The sequence below is a fragment of the Calliphora vicina genome, chromosome 1, assembly GCF_958450345.1.
Source record: "Calliphora vicina chromosome 1, idCalVici1.1, whole genome shotgun sequence".
Classification (NCBI taxonomy): domain Eukaryota; kingdom Metazoa; phylum Arthropoda; class Insecta; order Diptera; family Calliphoridae; genus Calliphora; species Calliphora vicina.
The window spans coordinates 110,700,734-110,723,373 of NC_088780.1; the positions used below are offsets into that span (position 1 = coordinate 110,700,734).

The 22,640-nt window shown below is 30.5% G+C and overlaps 1 protein-coding gene across 1 annotated transcript in view; it reads left to right on the forward strand.

Annotated features, from left to right (window-relative positions):
* Positions 1-22,640, forward strand: part of put (punt) — a 32,018-nt gene that overhangs the window by 3,587 nt on the left and 5,791 nt on the right. The window contains exons 2-5 of the mRNA XM_065515513.1: positions 8,473-8,673; positions 11,798-11,983; positions 21,217-21,362; positions 21,421-21,946. Of these exons, the coding sequence (XP_065371585.1) occupies positions 8,473-8,673; positions 11,798-11,983; positions 21,217-21,362; positions 21,421-21,946 (1,059 nt within the window). The remainder of the gene's footprint in view (positions 1-8,472; positions 8,674-11,797; positions 11,984-21,216; positions 21,363-21,420; positions 21,947-22,640) is intronic.

Consider the following 22,640-nt stretch of genomic DNA (forward strand, 5'->3'; position numbering starts at 1 on the left):
CTTTTGTGTTTTGTTTCTTTTGGCGTTGTTGTTGTTTTTTATACAATTAAACGTATGTTTGGATGTGTGTTGGTTTCATTGCCTTGCGTATTTTGTTTTTGTTTTTTCTTTTGGTGTTCTGTTTCGTTTGGCGTTGTTGTTGTTTTTTGTGTTCTTGATAAATTTAGGATGCTGTACGCTGAAAGTGGGCAATGTACATACATATATACTAATTATAAAAAATAATAATGCATCCACAACAAAGGTGAAGGGTATATAAGATTCGGCATAGCCGAATATAGCACTCTTACTTGTTTTTAATAGTTTTTTTTATTGGATAAAAGACGAAATGCGCAAGATAGGATTTGATTTTAGACCTATAGTTTCTTCAGGAAACTTTATTAGAATTTTCCGTAGATTGCGTTTTTGCTATACGATTTTTTACTTTTTGATCGTCCATACTAATCGACCCTGCCTAATGTACATATGTATTTTGAATTTTAATATGAACAAAATCACAAAAATCTTAGAAAGGTGATCTTGATCCTTATGAAATTCAATGATGATGAAATGGGCAATATCGGTCCATGATATCACAAATCTTTCATTCAAATATACCCCCGGAATACTGTTTGAGCAGTCATAAATATTTCCAAGTATGTACTCTGAAATTATACTGTCAAAATTTGCCCCTAGTCCCTTCTCAGAAAATGACTTGAACATTCGTCTTATAATAATTAATATCGTGATAAAAATTAACATAATGACATTGACATCAAGTATTATAGGAATATCATAAAAATATTTCATTGTCACATATTGATGGTGGGTATACAAGATTCGTCACAGCCGAATGTAACACTTGTTGTACTTGGATTAAGCGCTGCAAATATTAACGCCAGTATAAATATTTTGAGAAACGGTATCTTAGAATGCATTAAGCTTTTATTTTAGTTGGGAGTATCCGCAACATTTTTTTTCGGACACCATAATTTATGTGTTTGTATTATGACATCACTTATTGTGATGATATCAACTTTAAATAACCATTGAATCTCATAGGACAATGGATCTTTTACAAACGTCATTTACAAACATGCGGAAAACTGCGTGAAAAATTTATGCATTTCACGATATTTACTTTTATTAATATTTTATTCAGAATTTTTAACAGATCTAACTAATAAATCTGATAGTGAATCATTACTAGAAACTTCCTAATTATCGTATCGTATCAGGGAATTAAGAAATCAAATTATTTTTTTATCATCGAAATTAGGAGAATAAAAATGAGTTGCAATTTAAACAGTATAACATGTTTTTATTTGTTTTAATAATATTAAATATACAACAAATATGTATACAGCATTTAAAACAAACTGCAACAATGAAATGATTAAATAAATATAAAAAAAATATTTTGTTAATAATTGTTTACATATTTATCTAAAAAGTTATAAGTAACACCATAATACACTTTTCTTAATTGTTATAATAAGAAATCCTTGAATATTAAAAATAAGAAGTTGATTCAACAAAATAACCAATAAAACTCGTTTCAGATTTATAAAACGAAATTTTCTTGTCGAAAATTCAAATTTTTAATACAAAACCTATATAAAAAGGATCTTTTGACTTAAGCGTACAAATTAATGTGTTTTCCGTCTAAAGAAGAAGAGTTTTAAATTTATGTTAAAACACTAGATAAACCAACCGTTTGTTTTTTTTTTGTCTAAAAATATACTTTTGATAATTCCCATCTAATAAATAAAACAGTTTGATTTTTATTTCATGACAAAATATTCAATGTTTAAAATAAGTGGTTTGGAATTTTAGAAGCCTTTATATAGCAAGTTAGCTTTTAAAATTTCGCATTCACTATGGTTTTCATAGAGCCTATAACAACATTCCTAATTGTTGTATATCAGGGAATTATATACCCTTTTTCAATCAAGCATAATTTCTTTAAAATGTAAATTCAAATTCAAGCAATTGATTCATTACAGCTCATATAAATAATAATTAAGTGAAAAATACTAATATACTTTTGTATTAATATAAAAAATAATATAAAATATTTATTAAAAAAGTCAAGTAATCAATTTTACTTGATTAGAAACTATGCATTATGAAAATAATTTGCGGTTAATTATTATTGATAAAGCCACAATGAATCAATGATTATTGGAATTATTTAGTATAAGTTTTCAAAGATTATTTTGGAGATATTTAAAATAGTTAGAAAAATATTCACTTTTGCTCGTGTTTAAAAGAAAACAAAGACTTAAATTAAACTACTTACATTGTTATACATTCGGCTGCAACTTCTAAATATCGTTTATTTTCGAATGTAATAAAGAGAAAATACTTTTTTATTTGGCAAACACGAATTTTAATGGTTTGTTTTTGATATAAATTGCCAAACGGTTTACTAACATCAGAAAAATTATTTGATTTCCATTTGATATCAAACATAATTTCAATTTAACATTTTAATTAATTTTGAGCTTCATTTGAGAAAAGCTGTTTGAGTAAAATTTATGTCAAATGTTATTCTCAAATCATTATAAAGACATTTTGAGAACCCAGCTAAAATCCAGTTCTGAAATAAAATATAATATTATACAATAATAGTGAAAATTCCCTTCTACTATAGTCCAAATTTGAACCCTGTGTGGCTAGTTCGTCTGTGACCTTCTTATCGTGTATGTAACTGTGTTCTCGTACTCATCACAGCCAGATTGTGTATCAATAACTCCGATCTTCGTCACTAGTTTAGCATGCGCGCAACCAGGAAAGCGTGTTTCCATAAGTAGCGAGAGTGTCTCCGAGCTAGACGCAGTCCATATATTTCCACTAGCAAATTATCTCACGGGATAGCGAGACATTTTACAGTTGGCCATTTTCGTGAACCTGTAAACTACATTGCGGATTCTTTGGACTCATTGGTTGTTCGTATAAATGGAAAAATGTTCAAATATTTTACAATTTAGTTAGTCTTTAAAATTAAATTAAAATATTATCATGCCTTTATACTTGCCAAATGTGCTTGATTTCTACCAAATCATTTCCTTTACAAACTAAATCATTTTCATTTATCAATTTAAATTTTTTACTTTCTAGTTACCACTATTTGAGTACCTAAATAACACATTTTAAATAAACACCACTTTATTCACTTAAATGTTGGTTAATTTGTTGGCGTAAAATTTTCTTTTGATTTAATAAAGTCTAGTTTTCTGAGTAGTAAATTGTTGCCTAATCTAATTGTAAATCCCTTTAAATCTTTAAATATATGTATCTGTTCTATAGCGTTATCTACGTTTTGTTTACAAAATTGGTTTTGCTATAACTACAATGTTTTTCTACTACGCAACACTTTAATCCGAGTAAAAACAAGAAAAGAACTTTAATTTCAAAATGATTCTTTACACAAATATACATATATTGTAGTAAGAACATCATAACCTACCCCAACTTAAATTTGATTATGTGCTATATTTATTATACAAACCAACCCTAACACCAACCTCCAACTTTTCCTCCCACCACACTTGATAACCAGGCACATTCACTTGATGTTTGGAAGGTTGGTTGGTTGATTTGTGGGTGGGTGGCTGTGAGTTTATTTATGTATTTATGTGTGGTATGAAAAATAAAAGTAAATACAAAAACACAACAACGCAAATAAATAAAAAGAAAACAAAAAAAAAAAAAACATTGAGCATGTCCTTACTCAACTGTAAATATAGAAAAACAACAAGGAACATACACAAATGAACAGAAAATAATCAGGCATCTTCTCATGGCTTTGATACTCAATTTACACCGACAACATACAAGGATGAAATAGAGTTTAAATAGTAAACAACTAACAAATACGCCATACTACACATACACTGCGGTGCAAAAGTAAGACAATGAATATAAAACTTTTAGAAAATAGTTAAACGATTTTTGGAGAATTTTAGAAATTTGAAACACTTTTTAGTGCCCTTTTTTTTTGGTAATGAAGAACTAGACTTCTTTCTATTAACTTTTCTTGTCTGAATTTTCTTTATTTTTTAACAAAAGGTTCTTTTCCGATATTAACATGGTTTTATATCAAACATCCTTAACATTTAATGTGGTGACTTATGGCAGTTAGATGTATCTATTGATAAGTACCTTGTTACCATTTCCAGGATCATGTAGATTTTAAGGGGGCAAAATAAATAAAACTCATTTTCCCAAAAATTTTAAATGTGTGAAAAAGTACCATTTGTTCTGCAGCTCCTCAATTATAAAAAGAACAAAAACCTAAACAAAAGATAACAATTCAACCAAAAAATAAAATCTTTTCTTTAGTTTTAATTAAACTTGACTTGGGAAAAACTCTCTTGCTGATTGTAGTTGTTGGAGAAATCGAAAGTAAAGCATTTTTTAGTTTTTAGTTTTTTCTAAGCATGGATTTTATTAGATTTTTAATCTTTTAAAAAAAAGTAATTTCGGTTAATCGGTTAATCGACTCAAATTAATCGGTTTATTTGTTATTTGAAATATGAGAAATAGGATTTTTTAGTAAATGAGTTAATGCTAATATTTGAATCGATACAAAATTATGAAAATCTTAATAAAAAAAAAATATTTCAATTCTAACATCCACATCTTGCGGTCAGAAAATAAAACAATAAGAATGCTTTTCTGAGATGGAAAATGACAAATGTGTCAAAATAATATTCAAATAAGGACTGAGATCGAAAAAAAACCTTAACACACGCTTTTTATTAAAACTTTTAACTTAAATATTTTTTGATCAAGTTTCCCTTGTAAAGCATGTTTGATATTATGTTTACCTGTCAATTTGTTGTTAAAATGAGTGACGAGAAAAAAGTGCGTTTTGTTTATCAAATTGTATTTTTTTAAATTTCTATAAAAATTATTCGATAAGCTGAAAATTAAACACTGACTGATTATGGTATTTTTTGAATATTTTATAATAATAAACCTAAAAATTAAAAATTAGGCACACATGATTCTGAATGAGTTAGAATTCACAAAAGGTGACTTTAGTGGTACTTTTCTTTTGAATTTTCTATAATAATGGACCCAGAAATTTGGCATTCCAGCCATTTGCATTTTAATTGTTAGGAAATACTCGTATGATCAATATTTTTAAATGAGTTTGAGTCATTCTTTATTAAAAGGTTTCCTTGTCTAGCCTACGAAAGGCAGCCTGTTACATCATCTGATGCAATTATTGTAATACAATTTCAAAAATTTAAAGAAATCTAATCTAAAGAAATTGGATGGATCATTGAATGAAAAAGTTTGTTTTTCATTTCTCAATTTTGAATTTTCTGCTGAAAATAGATTAAAAGTAAAAACCAAATAATAATTGTCGGTTTCGGCTTTAGGCCTTGAAAAACCGCGGTTTCGGATGTGGTTAAAACCGAACACGAAACTCTACGTCAAACTTATTCCAATGTTATTAAACAGTATCGGGAGAACTGGTTCGCTGATAAATGGCCACATGATGTTTCTAAAGCCAATAAATAGAATGGATTTTCAAAAGAGCTCCCAACACATCCGGAAGGAAAGCAGTCCGGTTAGCTCAGTACTTGGACTATTTGGTACGAAAAGTTAAAGCCAAGTTCCTGACAGGAACTTTTCTAAAAATTTTGAGGCAAATGCGATTTGAGATTGGACATTCAAGTCAAATTTTATACAAAAAATATACCATCTGCATAATAGATGACGAAACGTATGCAGCTTTCGGATCAATATTTCTATATTGCTGATGCTCTAAGGAATGTTATAGAAAAGTTTAGGACCCAAAAGGAGAACATTTTCCCAAAAAGTTCCTGGCATGGCAAGCAATATGCAGTTCCGTCAAAAGAAGCCAAACATTTGTTACAAAGGGCTTTATAAATACCGAAATTTACATCAAGGAATGTTCACAAAAGAGGAGGCTTCCATTCATAAGGCATATAAATGTGGCCACTTATTTTTGGACCGATTTGGCACCCTGTCACTATGGATGGACTACCTGATCGAACAAAGTTACAGAAATCACTATTAAAACCTTAATGGTAGGGTTGCCGGAAAATCATCACTATTGTTTAGAACTATAAAAATGTACAAATGTTTCAAAACAAAAGATAAAATATACCCAATAATATGCTAGGAAATCCATTACTTAGGACAGATATTTATGATTTTTCGACAAATTCATCGACATATGGAGTATCTTGTTTGAGACTATTGAACTGTGTCAAATATTGAGCAACATTGATGCAAAAATGAGCAAAGACCTTAATGTAAAATTATCCATATATTCAGGCAAGAAGTGTAAATAGAAGTCTTGTTATTAGTTATCGAAGAGTATACACTTAATGATCTATAAACACTATTTTAAATTTCTAATATACTCTGAAAATTTATTGACATTTTCCTAAAACGTTTATAAAAATTGCCTTACATTTGCACCACAGTGTACGTATGTATATCGCAGTTGAATATAACCATCTATATCCATCCACAGCTCATAACCCGCCAATGTATATCCTTGTATAGTGTATGATAGTAAAAAAACATAAAAAAAGGAAAAATAAATCCCTTCACAAAAAAGGAAAAAAAATACATTTGATATGAGAACAAAGAAAACTACAAACAGAAATTTATTTTCACTGCACTCCCTACCATCAACCAACCAACCAGCCAATGCTTGATATACTATAATATGTACATTATAGTGAATGCCAAACAAATAGACATACATTCATGCATTCCTACAGTTAGATGCATCTGTAGTGTAAATACTTGCTTATATGTATTTTTATATGAAATATATAAAATCGTAACTAATAGTAAAAATTTAAGAAAAAAAAAGAGTTTAGCATTATATATACCCCGGGGTATACAGTTCAAATTTGCAGTAAATATAAGTAAAATGGATTTTTTATTGAAATTTTGAAATTATTACTACACTACATAGTCAACGTATTTAGTTAGTAAGGAATGAGAGCAAGCAATTTAAAGTGCAAATAAAATGATATATATTTTTTAATTACAACAGCTTTGGAGAAAATAACTTTTTGTTACTCCTTTCACTATGGAGTTTTTGTTTACAGTGCAGGCAACTTCACTAATATCGAAAAGAAAACTATATGTATAAGGACTGATATCGAAAAAACCTTAACAAACGTTTTTCATTAAAACTTTTAACCCAAGTATTATTTGATTTTAAAGTTACCTTTGTAAAGCATGTCAGTTATTATGTTTAATGCAATTATGATCATTTGTTCTTAATCTGATTAAAATGAGTGACGAGAAAACAGAGCAGACCTTTAATTGGCCCAACAATCAAAAGTCAAAGAAGCAAACACAAATAATCTGGATGAGTGATTTATAATTTATTTTTTTCGTAAAGGTCAGTTTTGCGAACATGAAAAATAAATCGCAAAAATGCATAATATGTTATTGTATATAAATAAAAGAGAGAGTAACAGTTATTAAGAACAAGAACAAATAAATTGTTTATCTCACACCAAACCATTAAAAAACAACAAAAACTAATAAAGGTCATACCAAACCATTTAAATAAAAATCATTTTATAACTGTTATTTTCAGTGATTTATTTTTATCACAAAAATATAAATCACAATTTGGTTTTTTTGATATTTGGACGAGTTACTTTTGATCTCTGCTCAAAAATTTCATGACAGGAACTCTGCTAAAAACTTAGAGGCCATAGACAGAGCACGGAAACTGAAGTCAAATTTTATACAAAAATATACCTGCTGCATAATGGATGATGAAACGTACGTATGGACAATTTTTCGCAGATTCCTTTTCAATATTGTTATGTTGCTGATGCTCGAGGGAATGTTGTCGAAAAGTTTAGGACCCAAAAACAGAAAATTTTTCCAAAAAGTTCTTGGCAAGCAATATGCAGTTGCGGCAAAAGAAGCCAAACATTTGTTACAAAAGGCATTAAAAATACCGAAATTTACATCAAGGAATGTTTAAAAAAGAGGATGCTACCATTCATAAGACTTCATAATGTGTGGGTCGTAAATATTGTGTAACTTATTTTTACGCTTACCACTCATTTTGAAGGAATTACATATTATTGAATAATGATTATGACATTAAAATAACATACGAGTTCCAAAACATATTTAAATGAAACGTTCAACAAGATGAAAGGACTCCATTAAACATTTTTTTGCGGGAAGTAAATATTGTGGAAGTTATTTTTACAATTACCACTCATGGCGAAGGATAAACAAATTACATATTATTGAATAATGATTATGACATTAAAATAACATACGAGCTCAAAAACATATTTATAGGAAACGTCCCTAAATGTAGTATAAATCATAAATAATGGTCACACTTACATTATAAAATATTTGAATATAATGAACGTTTCTTAATAATTTTTAAACTAAGCTTTTTAAATCTAGCAATTCATTATATGTATGTATATTTTTATTTATTTTCAGGTATATCCTTGCTACTAGGTTTTTGTTTTTGCCTCTCCGAATCAGCCATTTTACCGCCAGATCATAATGTTGATTGTGAACACTACGACGAGAAAGAATGTGTGACGCGTGGTGATTGTGCCACAACAATCGAACATTGTAAATTTGATTCGGATAAACCGCCCAGTTGTTATGTGCTATGGTCTCGCGATGAAATAACGGGTAAGTTCAAATATTAAAGATACAGTGCACTCGCGATAATATTAACACCCCCCAAAATATGAACACTTTTTACTTTCATAGAGTACTCTAAAATATGAACTTAGTGAATTATGCTGTTCATATTTTAAAGCTTTTTTAAAATATGAACAGTTTATTTTTGTTTTTTTTTTTAACATATTTTATCTATCTACACCGAGTTGAAATCTAAATCAACGGGGTGGGGTATTGGCTAAATTCTAAGTCAACTGCTTAATAATTTTTGAACATCCCTAGCTGTTAATGGGAATTAGATGTCATTCGCAAATATGAACAATCTTGCAAAAGTGAACTGGCCTGGTTTTAATTAGTTCATATTATCGCGAGTGCACTGTAAATCGAATAAATTTTATGTGTGAAGAAAAGGAATTAAAAATGTCGTTTTTAAGAAATGAGAAAATTGTTTTGTATAATAAACATGTTATGTACTATGTTATATCAATTTGAAATCAATTATTTTTAAAGTAATTCATAATTGGTGGAAAAATATTTAAAATTAAGTTTCTGTCACAAGAGCATGATATCCTACGTGCTGGAAACTCCTCTGAGTAGCTGAGGAGAGATTAATGAAATTGTGAATGCATATCAGCATAACAATGGTTAGAAACTTGAGTACTGATTCTCGATATATGTATGTAAAGTTAACCCTATAATTCGCATTCTGAAAGCAGACAAACCTTAAACTCTTGGGGAATCATTCCGCTATTGGCACATGCAACAAAAGTATTCCGCACTATTACCATCCCTAAAGAAGCATTTCCCGTTTCCCACAACTACTGCTCTTAATTTTATAATCGCTTAGGTTTATTCAAAAATACATCTCGAATTCGAAAAAAGATATAAAATATGCAATTAAACTGTTCGCCAAAGATTATTAGTTCTATTCCAGATCAGGAAAATGTCTCAAAAGTATTACCAGATATAAAATATTATTGAAATGCAGATAGCTAAAATGTATTCATTATATAATTAATTGATAGAAGAAAATAAATGGGAATCAATTTCATCGGTTATTTGTTTGTTTTTACAATATATTTTAATATGTGTGAGATTTCGATACGAAAATATTGTTAAAAAGTATAACAACAAGTAAAAAAAGTTAAACTTTTAAAACTTTTCTTAATTAAACACTATTGGCCAAGTTATTAGCGATTTTAGATATTGTGAGTTTTTATATAAAAAATCGATTTTTGGTCAGAAATATGAGTGATCACAGATCGAGCTCTTTTTCTTGATTAACCGCTTATTTGCCAAGTTATTAGCGAATTTAGATATTTTCAGTTTTTATATAAAACATCGATTTTTGGTCAGAAATATGAGTGATCACAGCTCGAGCTGCTTTTCTTGATTAAACGCTTATTGGCCAAGTTATTACCGAATTTAGATATTTTGAGTTTTTATATAAAAAATCGATTTTGGGTTAGAAATATGAGTGATCACAGATCGAGCTCTTTTTCTTGATTAAACGCTTATTGGCCAAGTTATTAGCGAATTTAGATATTTTGAGTTTTTATATAAATAATCGATTTTTGGTCAGAAATATGAGTGATCACAGATCGAGCTCTTTTTCTTGATTAAACGCTTATTGGCCAAGTTATTAGTGAATTTAGATATTTTCAGATTTTATACATAAAATCGATTTTTGGTCAGAAATATGAGTGATCACAGATCGAGCTGCTTTTCTTGATTAAACGCTTATTGGCCAAGTTATTAGCGAATTTAGATATTTTGAGTTTTTATATAAAAAATCGATTTTTGGTTAGAAATATGAGTGATCACAGATCGAGCTGCTTTTCTTGATTAAACGCTTATTGGCCAAGTTATTAGTGAATTTAGATATTTTGAGTTTTTATATAAAAAATAGATTTTTGGTCAGAAATATGAGTGATCACAGATCGAGCTCTTTTTCTTGATTAAACGCTTATTGGCCAAGTTATTAGCGAATTTAGATATTTTGAGTTTTTATATAAAAAATCGATTTTTGGTCAGAAATATGAGTGATCACAGATCGAGCTCTTTTTCTTGATTAAACGCTTATTGGCCAAGTTATTAGTGAATTTAGATATTTTCAGATTTTATACATAAAATCGATTTTTGGTCAGAAATATGAGTGATCAAAGATCGAGCTGCTTTTCTTGATTAAACGCTTATTGGCCAAGTTATTAGTGAATTTAGATATTTTGAGTTTTTATATAAAAAATCGATTTTTGGTCAGAAATATGAGTGATCACAGATCGAGCTGCTTTTCTTGATTAAACGCTTATTGGCCAAGTTATTAGTGAATTTAGATATTTTGAGTTTTTATATAAAAAATCGATTTTTGGTCAGAAATATGAGTGATCACAGATCGAGCTCTTTTTCTTGATTAAACGCTTATTGGCCAAGTTATTAGTGAATTTAGATATTTTCAGTTTTTATATAAAAAATCGATTTTTGTTCAGAAATATGAGTGATCACAGATCGAGCTGCTTTTCTGGATTAAACGCTTATTGGCCAAATTGGCGTGTTCAATTTTTCTTTCAGTAGAAACCTAAGTTGGGCTATGACCAACATTTTAAAAAAAATTTGCGTAAATCGGTCCGGCTGTTCTATACTGATGCAATTACCAACGAACGACATTTGATTTTTATTTGTATAGATTAAAATCATTAATTTTAGTCAAACCACAACAAATTCGCAAGTGTTTGCATGTCTGAGGGCCTTACCTGTGTGATTTTGAATTTATCCCACTGTGCAGTATATGAAAATATTTTAGAAACGGCCTTATAAAAAATTAAACAGATATTAAATATTTTTCTCATGCAATTACTATAAAAACAAACTTTCAGATATTAAAACAAACATAGGATAAAATTAACCAACTTTAAGAGTTCATGAATCTGTGTACATTTTTCGTAGGGTTAAGTTAACTGAATCCTAGTATTAGCAATTGGTGTAAAAAAGCAATGTTTTTTCTATAAATATATAATATGTATTTAAATATAAAAATCCTTATTATTTATTAATGTACATGAATGTATTTTATACATATTTATGTATATATACTAATATATTTTTACTTTTTCCTATATACATATTTATTTTACAGGCGAAGACCATATCAAAATGAAGGGTTGCTTCTCACAAACTCCTGAATGTAATCAAACAGAATGTGTTACGAGTTCGGAGCCTCGCAAGAATAATATGAATTTATTGCATTTTTGTTGCTGCAAACAATCAATGTGTAACACTGCACAAAAATGGGAGCCAACAACAACAGAAGCAACAACACAAGGTAAATTTCATTTCATTTTATTATTATTGTTGTTATTATTTTGTATTTATAAATAAATATTCAACTCCTTTCTATGTACGACAATGTTGCTGTTGTTCCCCCTTTTTTCCTGTAAAATGTTTCTATAAAAATAAATGATGGGTTGGTTTCTCTGTTGATTTCCTCAGCATCATGATTTAATACGGGTAACCGAATAACACCATACATACATATATGCTAGGGTTGTCAATCGAATCAAAATTATTCGATTTAGAATAAAATATTATTCGATTTAGAAGTTTACAATAAATAATAAGCTGTTATCGGTATCGATACCTACCTTTACCGCTTTCCCACAGTCTTTAGTGTTTAATACACATTTGTTTGGAAACCACGGTTATTCAATGCCCTAATCACCATCTTAAAGTAATTGAAATACGTGTTTCTCACTTTGCCCCATTTTCTCAATATATGGTTATTTCATATCGGGACGATATACTGACAGTTCTCATACCAAAATTATAGTAATTGTAAGTATGTATATCGTATCAATTTGTTTATAGAATTGTACATATAAGATTACGAAACGGGCACACGAATTTACTTATGACATCCAATACTGAAAAATGGAAGTAGATCGAAAGCTACTCATAAGAAAATCAATTTAAAAGCATTATTGGTTCTAAATCATTAATTTGCAACTGTTATTTCGGTCAAAATGCAGCAAAACAGCGAAAAAAAAGTACGTGAAAAAATAATTAAAACTTTGCAAAAAACTCCAAGGTTCATTTTCACTTTTTCAGAAGTATAAGGAAAACTTGAATATTGAAAGAAAACCTGGATCAGGATGAAAAATGTCTAACAGATATTGGTAAGGCACAAAAAGTCGAACAATTCTTTCGAAGGGCACCGAACACTTCTATCAGAAAATCAGCTCGTAAATGCTCTGATTCTTTTGAGCGCATAGCCAAAGTTAATGCTGGGTTGAAGTCTTATAAGGTTCAGAAAGTTCCAGATCGCAATGCGGTAAATCAACCGAAAAAATTGAGTTAAATTTTTTTAAAAAATGCTCCTGTTGTGTGACGCGTGCTGAAAATTATGTACTGGTAGACTTTTCACAACTTCCGGGACAAGATTTTTATGAAACAAAATTTCCCATAAAGTTTCTTGTGTGGCAAGCCATTTGCAGGGCCATTTATTTGTGACAAAAGAAGCTGATAATTTATGACATCAGGCACGATAAGCACAGAAATATATATTACAGAGTGTCTACAAAAACGGCCCGATTTGGCATCATGCTACTATGGAAAAAAGGACCTTGAGTGGTATTAAAATAATAATGTAAATTTTGTACCACGGAAGGCAAATCCATCCATCCATCTAAACCAACCAACCATCCCAGGACATGTACGATTTTAAGCGTAAGTGAAACACCTCGTCCAAATAGGTAACGGAATCAACTATAAAATCTTTAATGGAAGGGTTTCCGAAATAGTGGATAAATTTATAAATACCATGTAATATACCAATATTTTAATGTTTAATGAATTTGTACAATATTTTAATACATTTTGAGAGTTTTTATATTGATCGTTTTAAATTTTATTAAACTTAATACATGTATAAGTTTTTTCTGGCTTATTCTTTATATCTGATAAATTTTTGTCATGATAAACGTCTAAATGGTTGTCAAGATGCAAAATTATCAGGTATAGCCTCCATTTATTTGTATTATTGCTGCGTTATGACAAAATTGTTAGTGATTTTTCTTGATATCAAATGTCATTAATTATACAAAACCACTAAAAAAATGAAATACTAGCTGAACTCGGTCCGCGTTGCTGGCCTTTAGAAAACATCTGTTTTATATTGCAGCTCGATTTTAATATACAGTGTCGGAAAAAGTCGGTAATCCAACCTTCAATGTTAATACATGTGGTGGCATTTCGGCTGGTTCCAATGAATTCAAAAATTCAGTACGATAATTGACGACTTGTTCTTCGTTCATTACTGTGTCAATCGATTTGTATTTTATTGTTTCGCCAGGCACTTTCAATTGTATTTGGTCATCATAGCTTGTTAACATCATAATTTTTTGATGCCAAAATTGCACGAAATTGCAAAAATCGGCCCAGCGGTTTTTTATATATATATAGATGTCATTAGTGGTATAATTTTAAAATTTGATTTTGCCACACCCCTCCGCCCACAGACCGAAAATCAAAAATCTTTACAGTGTTACCAGCTAGGCTATTTTGAGGATTCCCTGAAAATATCATTAAAATTGATCCAGCCGTTTTTGAGTTCATTCGGAACATACATACAAACATCCATTTTTATATACATATATATATATAGATAGAATATATATCGTCACCTTAAATGCAAACGGACGTAACGATATGTATCGCACTAGTTCAAAAATACTGTATTAACTGAATTTTTTTTTATCTTTTTGACAATGAACAAATAAAATGGATATGCAGCGGAAAAAAAGAATTGATGGATTTTCTCAATATTGCGGAATTTTTGTTATAGAAGTTTTTTGTCTCTCCAGAACACTTAAAAGTTTTTGAGTTAATACATTGTGGAACGAGTGCCATATATTTTATTTAATTATTCGAATAATATTTTTTACTCATTATTCGTTTGAATAATCGAGGAAATTTTAAAAATGAATCGATCACTCGAATTATTAAAAACTTTTATTCGATCAACATTATAATCGAATAAGTGAGAACCCTAATCCACACATTCAAACGTATGTGTGTATGTTAGTGTGTAGAGGAGGTTAGATAGAAAAGGGATCCTTGCTTGCTATTCTCAATTGTTCCTGCTGCTGTAGTTGTTATTATTTTGTTTTTCAAATTCATTGCAAGGCACGTGTGTACAATATGTATGTTGTTAGATATTGTTGTTGTTATTGTTAATGTTGCTGATGATGGCTCTGATGCTGATGTTAGTGGTGATGGAGGCTGGATGCCACAATGCCATGTTTACCCCAATTTTATACTAGCAATATTTTGTTTTTTTTTTAAACTTGCTTTTGTTTTATTTTCCATGGGCTTTTGTTTTTTTTCTTAGTATTATACATTTTTTTATTTCTTCATTCCTTCGCTTCCAACATATAAAAGCGTGGGTTCGTTTCGTTTCGTTTCGGTTTAGTTTTGTTTTTTCCAACTGCCTCTTCTTCATCTATTCATCATCATATATAAATCATAAAATTTTAAGTACCCTACAGTGTGGTTTACTAGCACACAGGATCGACCACCTGACAAGTTACAGTTGGAAGATAAAAAGTTGTACCAAAGGCAAATTTTTTTTCTAACTTTTTATAAAACCTTTCTTTCTCATAACAACATAAGTATGATCCATCATAAAGCGAACCGAAGTAGGTTTTCTCATATCCAATTTTAACGAAATTCATCAAATTTATTTGAAAGATAAAGATATTTATTTCAAAATGTTGGTAATAAATCATATTTTTTTCAAAAGTCCTAAGTTCAATTCTTGAGTTATTAAATTCAAAGGCCTATATCTCAAAATTCACATTTTTAGATATGTTTAAAAAAAATATATGTTGCTGACTAAACCCCCTCCTAAGTATATTTTTAAGATATGTGACTTTGAACTTCATATGTTCACAAATTTTTCTAATTTTATGCAAATTTGTTAAGAAGTAGGATATTTCATATACAAATCATTAATATAAGAACTAGTTCTAGAATCATTCTTAAAAATAGTGACAATTTTAAAAAAAATCATTGGCAGCAGCGTCTATATCTTGGTGGACTATTCCAGAGGTCACTCGTCCAAGGGCTGTCAAGTAAGCAACCACTGGTGTTAAAAAAACAACATCGTGGACCTTACTGGTTCTTGGGGACTTTAGCGATCATCATCAGCTCAAGTCTTTAGGAACACCAGAGAGAGTCGCTGGGGAAACTGATTGACAAATCCACCTTCTGTACACTAAATGATGATGCATGATGATGTAGTATGGGTAATTGCGATAGTTGGCTAGATATCACCATTCATGGTTTGACTAACTGTGCAGTTATTTCTCAGCGATTAGACCATTTACACATACTCATTTGTCTGGATAGACCCTATGAATAAACATCAACCTAAAGAAAGCCACCACATCTTCAATGGCCTTCCGATCCCCTCCAACCTACACGATTAAGAGAGGAAGTTCCGCGAAACTGTGATCGTAGCAGCCGATCGCTTAATCTCCGCTGGTCGAATATCCGTAGTGCTGTCGCTCTTCACATAAGATATCAGCGATATCAGCAGGTTATTACTGCAAGTTGTGGTATATAGTTCAAGAAGGGTGATATAGTCGCGATTAAGATTTCAGATATCAGCAGGTGATAGGATTCGACGGACTATCCATGCTGATGTTAAAACACCTTATCGAGCGTGGAGTCGATTACCTGACAACGGATTTTAACCTGTCAGTAAGGAGCGAAATAATGTCCAGAGCCTGCAAAATTGGTCGAGTGAACCCGTTATTAAAATTCGGTAAAAATGGCGAGTGAGGGACAATCGTTCAGACCAATTTCTCTCCAGTCACCTGTAGCGAAGACACTCGATCCTCTGCTTCTCCCCCAGCTGGCCCGTCAACACACAGCATTATCCACCATATTCATTCGGATCTTACAGGTCCTGCTAAAGCAGCAGAGGCCATGTAAACGGACTATCCTAGTGACACTTGACCTGTGGAAGGCATTCGACACTGTCAGTCACGCCACATTCTTCAGCGATGGATGGTGAATTATCTGAGTGTCATGCATGTTTAGAGACAAAGGCCCAAACCCCGAAGAATTAATAAATTGTTTAAACAGAAACGAATAATTCGTTTTGAGAAATATGAAAATTCAAAAAATAAATTGAATTGAAAAAAAATTGATAAAAAATATGTACGTATTTAATTATTTTCGCAGTTTTCATAAATTATAATTTATTATTAGTGAAGAGTTAAACAAGGAGTCCTGTCGCCGCTCCTGTTTAACTTCTACCTCTCTAAACTCCCAGTGTCCCCATAAGGTGTGGAGGTAATAACCTATGCAGACGGCTGCATAATTAAGTCATCGGTAAAACTCTTCACCACCTGGACAAATGAGTTCAAACGCAACTTAAGAATTATTATCGACGGCGTCACTTTTGATAGCTCAAATTACGAAATAGAAATAAGGCCCTTAGGGAACTAGACGGCAGCAATTTTGATTAGATAAATAATGCTTGGTAGCTACTTACAATACTATTGGTCGGTCAGTGGTCAGTTATGCTGCTCCAGTGTGATCAAATAACGTTCGAAACCTATATTCACGAAAAGACTACCGGTCAAGGAACACAAAGTCAAGGTGAAGCAACAGTTTATTCTGAGATGTCACCGGAAAAGTGTTTTAAACTTCACCATCACACAGTTTGAGTCTCCCCCGTGGCATGTCAGACAGGACCTACGTATTCCTATTTTAATTATGTAGTCCAAAGATTGCATAATTATCTTTCAAATGCATCTTTCTTTTTTTTATTTAAAAATAGCTTGACCCGGTGCGCTTCGCTACCCCTGTCGAAGTAAAATAAAAAAATGTCAAAAGATTTTATAAGCAAATAAATTAATATAATTAATACCGGAATTTCTTGTTTGTGATTAATTGCATACTATGCCGTTGAAGGTATAAAAAATATCCTGTGATTTTAAAAAATCTTGAAGCTTTTTTTATAATGATATGAAAGCTATTTATTATAATAGTTAAAGTAATGCTTCAAATGAGTTATTTTGTTACCATTGTAGATAATATATATTAATATCAAGTGAATCTAATTGTAAGAGTCTTTAAACTTTGTGTAAATTACGTTGATGCCAGTGTCCTGTTATGCCAGAAATTAAGAAGGGGTGTCACAACCCTTGTTCCCATCCATCCCATTTTTGGATAAACTTCATGTACTGATAAGAAATTGATTCGTATAAAGTTTGAAGGCTGTCGCAATAATAGTTCTGCAAATATTCGAAAATACTATATACTTTGCATGGGAAGTTCCACGCCCACTTATCCACTCCCTCCCATTTTCAGCTATTCTATGTAAAATGATAAGAGAGCTATTCGGACAATGTTGGAAGAATCTAGTAATTATAGATCTCAAGATATTTAGAAATAACTAATTACTTTGTATGGGAGGTGTCACACCCCCTGTTCCGATCCGTCCCATTTTTAGTTAAACTTCAAACAGTGATACGAAATTGATTCGTATAAAGTTTGAAGATAGTCACAATTTTAGTTCTGCAGATATTCGAAAATAACTATTTACTTTGTATGGGTGGTACAAATTTTTCCCTCTTTTGTCGGTTCAGCCGTTTAGGCGTGATGCTCAAACAAACCAACAAACAAACAAACTTACAAATACATTTATATATTTATATGGATATGTATTCATTTATTCAAGTATGTAATTATTACAAAAAATTTATTGCCTCAGCGTCCATATGACATTATTGAGGACAGTTGGCAAAGAAATTAAAAACTTACGAATTTATATATACAAAATTAAAAGAAAAAAATATATATTTTAAATGAGATCATTCTGACTTCAGCTTCATAAGATACGTATATTTAAAGATACAACATTAAATTACGAATAAAATCGAGAGTTTTTCACACCCGTCAAGTTTACTTGAGCAGGAATATTTTATTGTGATGTCTTATGGAATTCATGTTATACGAGGAGAGCATACAGAGGTATGTGCAGGATCCATTTCACAGCAGCTTGTATATGACAGCATTGCAATAAAATAAATTAATAAATAGCTATTCGGAATTATAATATGCCGATTTACTGTACAGTTGCTTGAGTGCCATTCTTAACCGATTTAAATATACTTTTGCATTTTGTTTTATTTTTACTGCTGCTGCTGTTGTTGTTGAAGTTAATGAACTCCGTAAAATGAGAAAAAAAATCAAAGCATTTGGAGCAGCAGCAGCAGTAGAAGAAGAATCTGTGCAGTTGCAGCAACATTTCTTATGCTGCCATATGTTGCAAATCATGTTTATTGGTTGGTTGTGTATCATGAATTCGTGTTTGTTTGTATTTTTGCCACTTAAAAAAAAGGAACTCACTCACTCACTTATACACACAATCATAATAACACATACTCATGCACACATATTTACTTATCCTTGTGATGCTTAAAACATAAATAAAAAAAAGTAAAGCAAAATCCTCTAGATTTTACTGTTGCTACTGTTTTTCTTGTTGTTGCTGCTGTAGTTGTTGTAGTAGGCAGCCTTTTGCCTCATAAAAATTTTCCGTTTTTAGTCACGTTTTTCTTGTTGATTCACTTGTTATTTTTTTATTTTATACATAATTTTTTTTCTGCATTCTCTTAATAAATTGGGGGAACTTTCATTTTTCTTTTTGTATAGAGTAGAATTTTTATGAATTTTTTTTTTCAGTTTTCGTTGCACACTACAAGTATGTTTGTAAATTTGCATACGAGATGAGGCTGATGAGGACACGATGCGATGTTATGTGTGTTTTTGTTAGAATCTTCTTGTATCGCAGTTAGTAGAGTAGAGGTACGAGTACAATGTTTTTTTTTTCTGTTTTAGATATTTTTCCCCATTTTGAGCAGCTCTCTTCTGACTTGCAGTTTGTGTTGTTTTTCTTTTTTTTGGGGGGGCTTAAGTTTTTGTATTTGGCCACTTGTGATGTTATTCACCTGTAGGCCGTATTTCTTTTTTAGGTTGTTTTAGTTTCTTCTTGATATTATTTTTGTTTTTCATTTCGTTTCTTATGATTTTTTCTTCTTTTTTTTTTGGAGGGTAATCTTTTATTCCTTAGAAATATGCACGAACGAAAAGAAATAACAACAAAAAAAAAACGCTGTGTTTACCTTGTAATTATTTTTTCAAATGTAAAATTTTTAAGAAAATGAAAGGGGTTGTTTTACTTTTTTATGCTTTATTTATTTGGGTATTTGGAAAAAAGGGGGGAGGGTACTGTTTATGCAACTGATGGATGAGTCTTAATAGTTCAATAAACTGTCATTTAAAGATGAAAAATGCAAATTGTTTACAAGTGTTTATTTTACTCGTATATGTTTATGACACAAAGGTAATAAAATGTTCCAATTCTTTAAGGACATTACTGTTAACTACTATAAATATAACTTTAGAGGGATATCATTTCAAATCCTTATGACAAGGTATTGGACCTTACCCATTCCAAATTTGTTAAAACTTGCTACACAGGTTCTTTATGGACAAATACAATTTGAAGTTGCTCAAAAATTTTAAATTCGCTTAGATTTGTCTTTTATCGAGATTCAAAGTTAAAGCTTTATATAATATTGCACAGTACTTCGGAATCAATTGGAGATATCGTAACGAAATTTCACAAAATTGGAGCTGACGTGTTTTCGAGTTGATTTACTGTTGTACGGCAACGTATATGGAATGGGTGCCAGTGGTGGCCCGCCAAAGTTAGTCACCTCGATTCGCACATTTTTTAAAAAAATCGCCAAAAATCCACTTATGATCCGAATGAGCTGAAATTTAAAATATAAATAGTCCTTGAGAAGATCAACAAAAAATCTTTTTTTTTTGTTTTTTAGACATTGCGTTCCTACAGACATTTTTTTTTAAATATTAGCTATATTTGCGATAAAATTGTGAATAAAATAAAAAAACTTGCTAACAGTTATCTCGTCCCTATAAAAGGTTACACGCATACATAATTACAATATGTACCTCAAAATGTCCGTAATTTTTACTTTTTTTCCCAAAAAAGATAAATTTACACTTAAAAAAGTTAAAACAACATCACTTAAGTCGGGTTTAGCAACATTTCCAATCACGTCCAAAATTTCAGAGGACGTATACAAACTTGGCCAATTTTTAAAAAAAATTCAAAAATTCAAAAATACATGCATGCATTCATGTTTTTCGATTTTAATAAAATGTTGAACAAATAAAAAAAAATCACAAAAATTTTAAAAAGTTATTTACATAGAGAAATATACTTGGAGAGGAAACTAGAAAATAACTCAAACAAATAAATTACTCAAAATAATCACACATATAAATGTTGTTTTTGTTTTCACATAGTTTTTTAAACTAATACATTCGCAGCACTTAGGTTTTTGACAACAGAGTTAGGGTCTTTGACAGGAGAGTTTCCGATCTATATCTATTTATCTATGGTTATATAATTTTAGCTCTTGTTAAATTCTATTTTCTATTCTCTTATTTCAGTACCCAAGGAGAAGACTCCCGAGGACGCGGATTTAATTTATATTATAATTTGTTCCATCATACTTGCCATATTAATAACCATTACGGGTATAGGTCTATTTTTATACCGTAGACGTAAACAAGCCCACTTTAACGAGATACCCACAGTAAGTCAACCAGTATTCAAACACAAATAACACTTATTTCTAATAATAAACATTTCAGAACGAAGCTGAAATTACCAATTCATCGCCTTTGCTCAGCAACCGACCCATTCAGCTGTTAGAATTGAAAGCCAGCGGTCGTTTCGGTGACGTCTGGCTGGGAAAACTTCACAATCAAGATGTGGCTGTGAAAATATTCCGCATGCAAGAGAAAGAATCCTGGAATACTGAATTGGAAATCTACAAATTGCCCCGCATGCGTCATCCCAATATTTTGGAGTTTTTGGGCCATGAGAAACACACCGAAAAAATACAACAAGAATTCTGGCTGATATCGGCCTATCAACATAATGGTTCATTGTGTGATTATCTAAAAGCGCATACGGTCACGTACCAGGAACTGTGTAAAATAGCCGAATCGATGGCATGTGGTTTGGCTCACCTGCACGAGGAGATTTTGTCGGCGAAAACCGAAGGCCTTAAGCCGTCCATAGCGCATCGTGATTTTAAGTCGAAAAATGTTTTACTCAAAAATGATTTGACGGCGTGCATTGCTGATTTTGGTTTAGCCATGATATTTCAACCGGGTAAGTTCAACATTTTATATTTTTCTTATTTTTATTAATTATCAAGCTCATTTTTGTCATTTTACATATTGCAAAAACTTGTCCTGTTTTATAATTTTTGTTTAACTCTTTTTAAAAAGCTCTTTTTCCTATATATTTTATGATTTAATTGTGTAATTTTTGTTTGCTTTTGTTTAAAACCTAAAAGTAAATGTAAATTTATTTATATGTATTTTTGTTTTTGCCACGTTAATATTGAAATGGATATATGTTAAATCTATTAGGTTCCTAGGCTATTCTATTTATATATTTTATTACAAAAAAAACTATTCTCGTCAAAATTATTGCAGAAAACTATAATGACCAGTCAAAATTTTGAGTATCACTACAACACAATACAAATTTTTCCAAGTATTCAATAAATTGGCAAAAATTCTTAAGAAGTATATATTTTTTTTAGTATTTTGTTAATATATACTTTAATTTAGTAATCCTCTGAAAGTGGACCGATTGAGATAGTAGACTTTTTATGTATTTTTTCTATCTCCTGGTGTGCAAATAAAATTTATTTTGTTTTTTTTTTCTTAAATTTGTCATTGGAAGCAGTCAAAAAAGGTGGTGAACATATGTATACTTTAGGTTTGAATGAAGTATTATTTAGGTCCAATAGAGATAAAAACTGAGAAAATTACCTCTTTAAGTTTACTTAATTAAT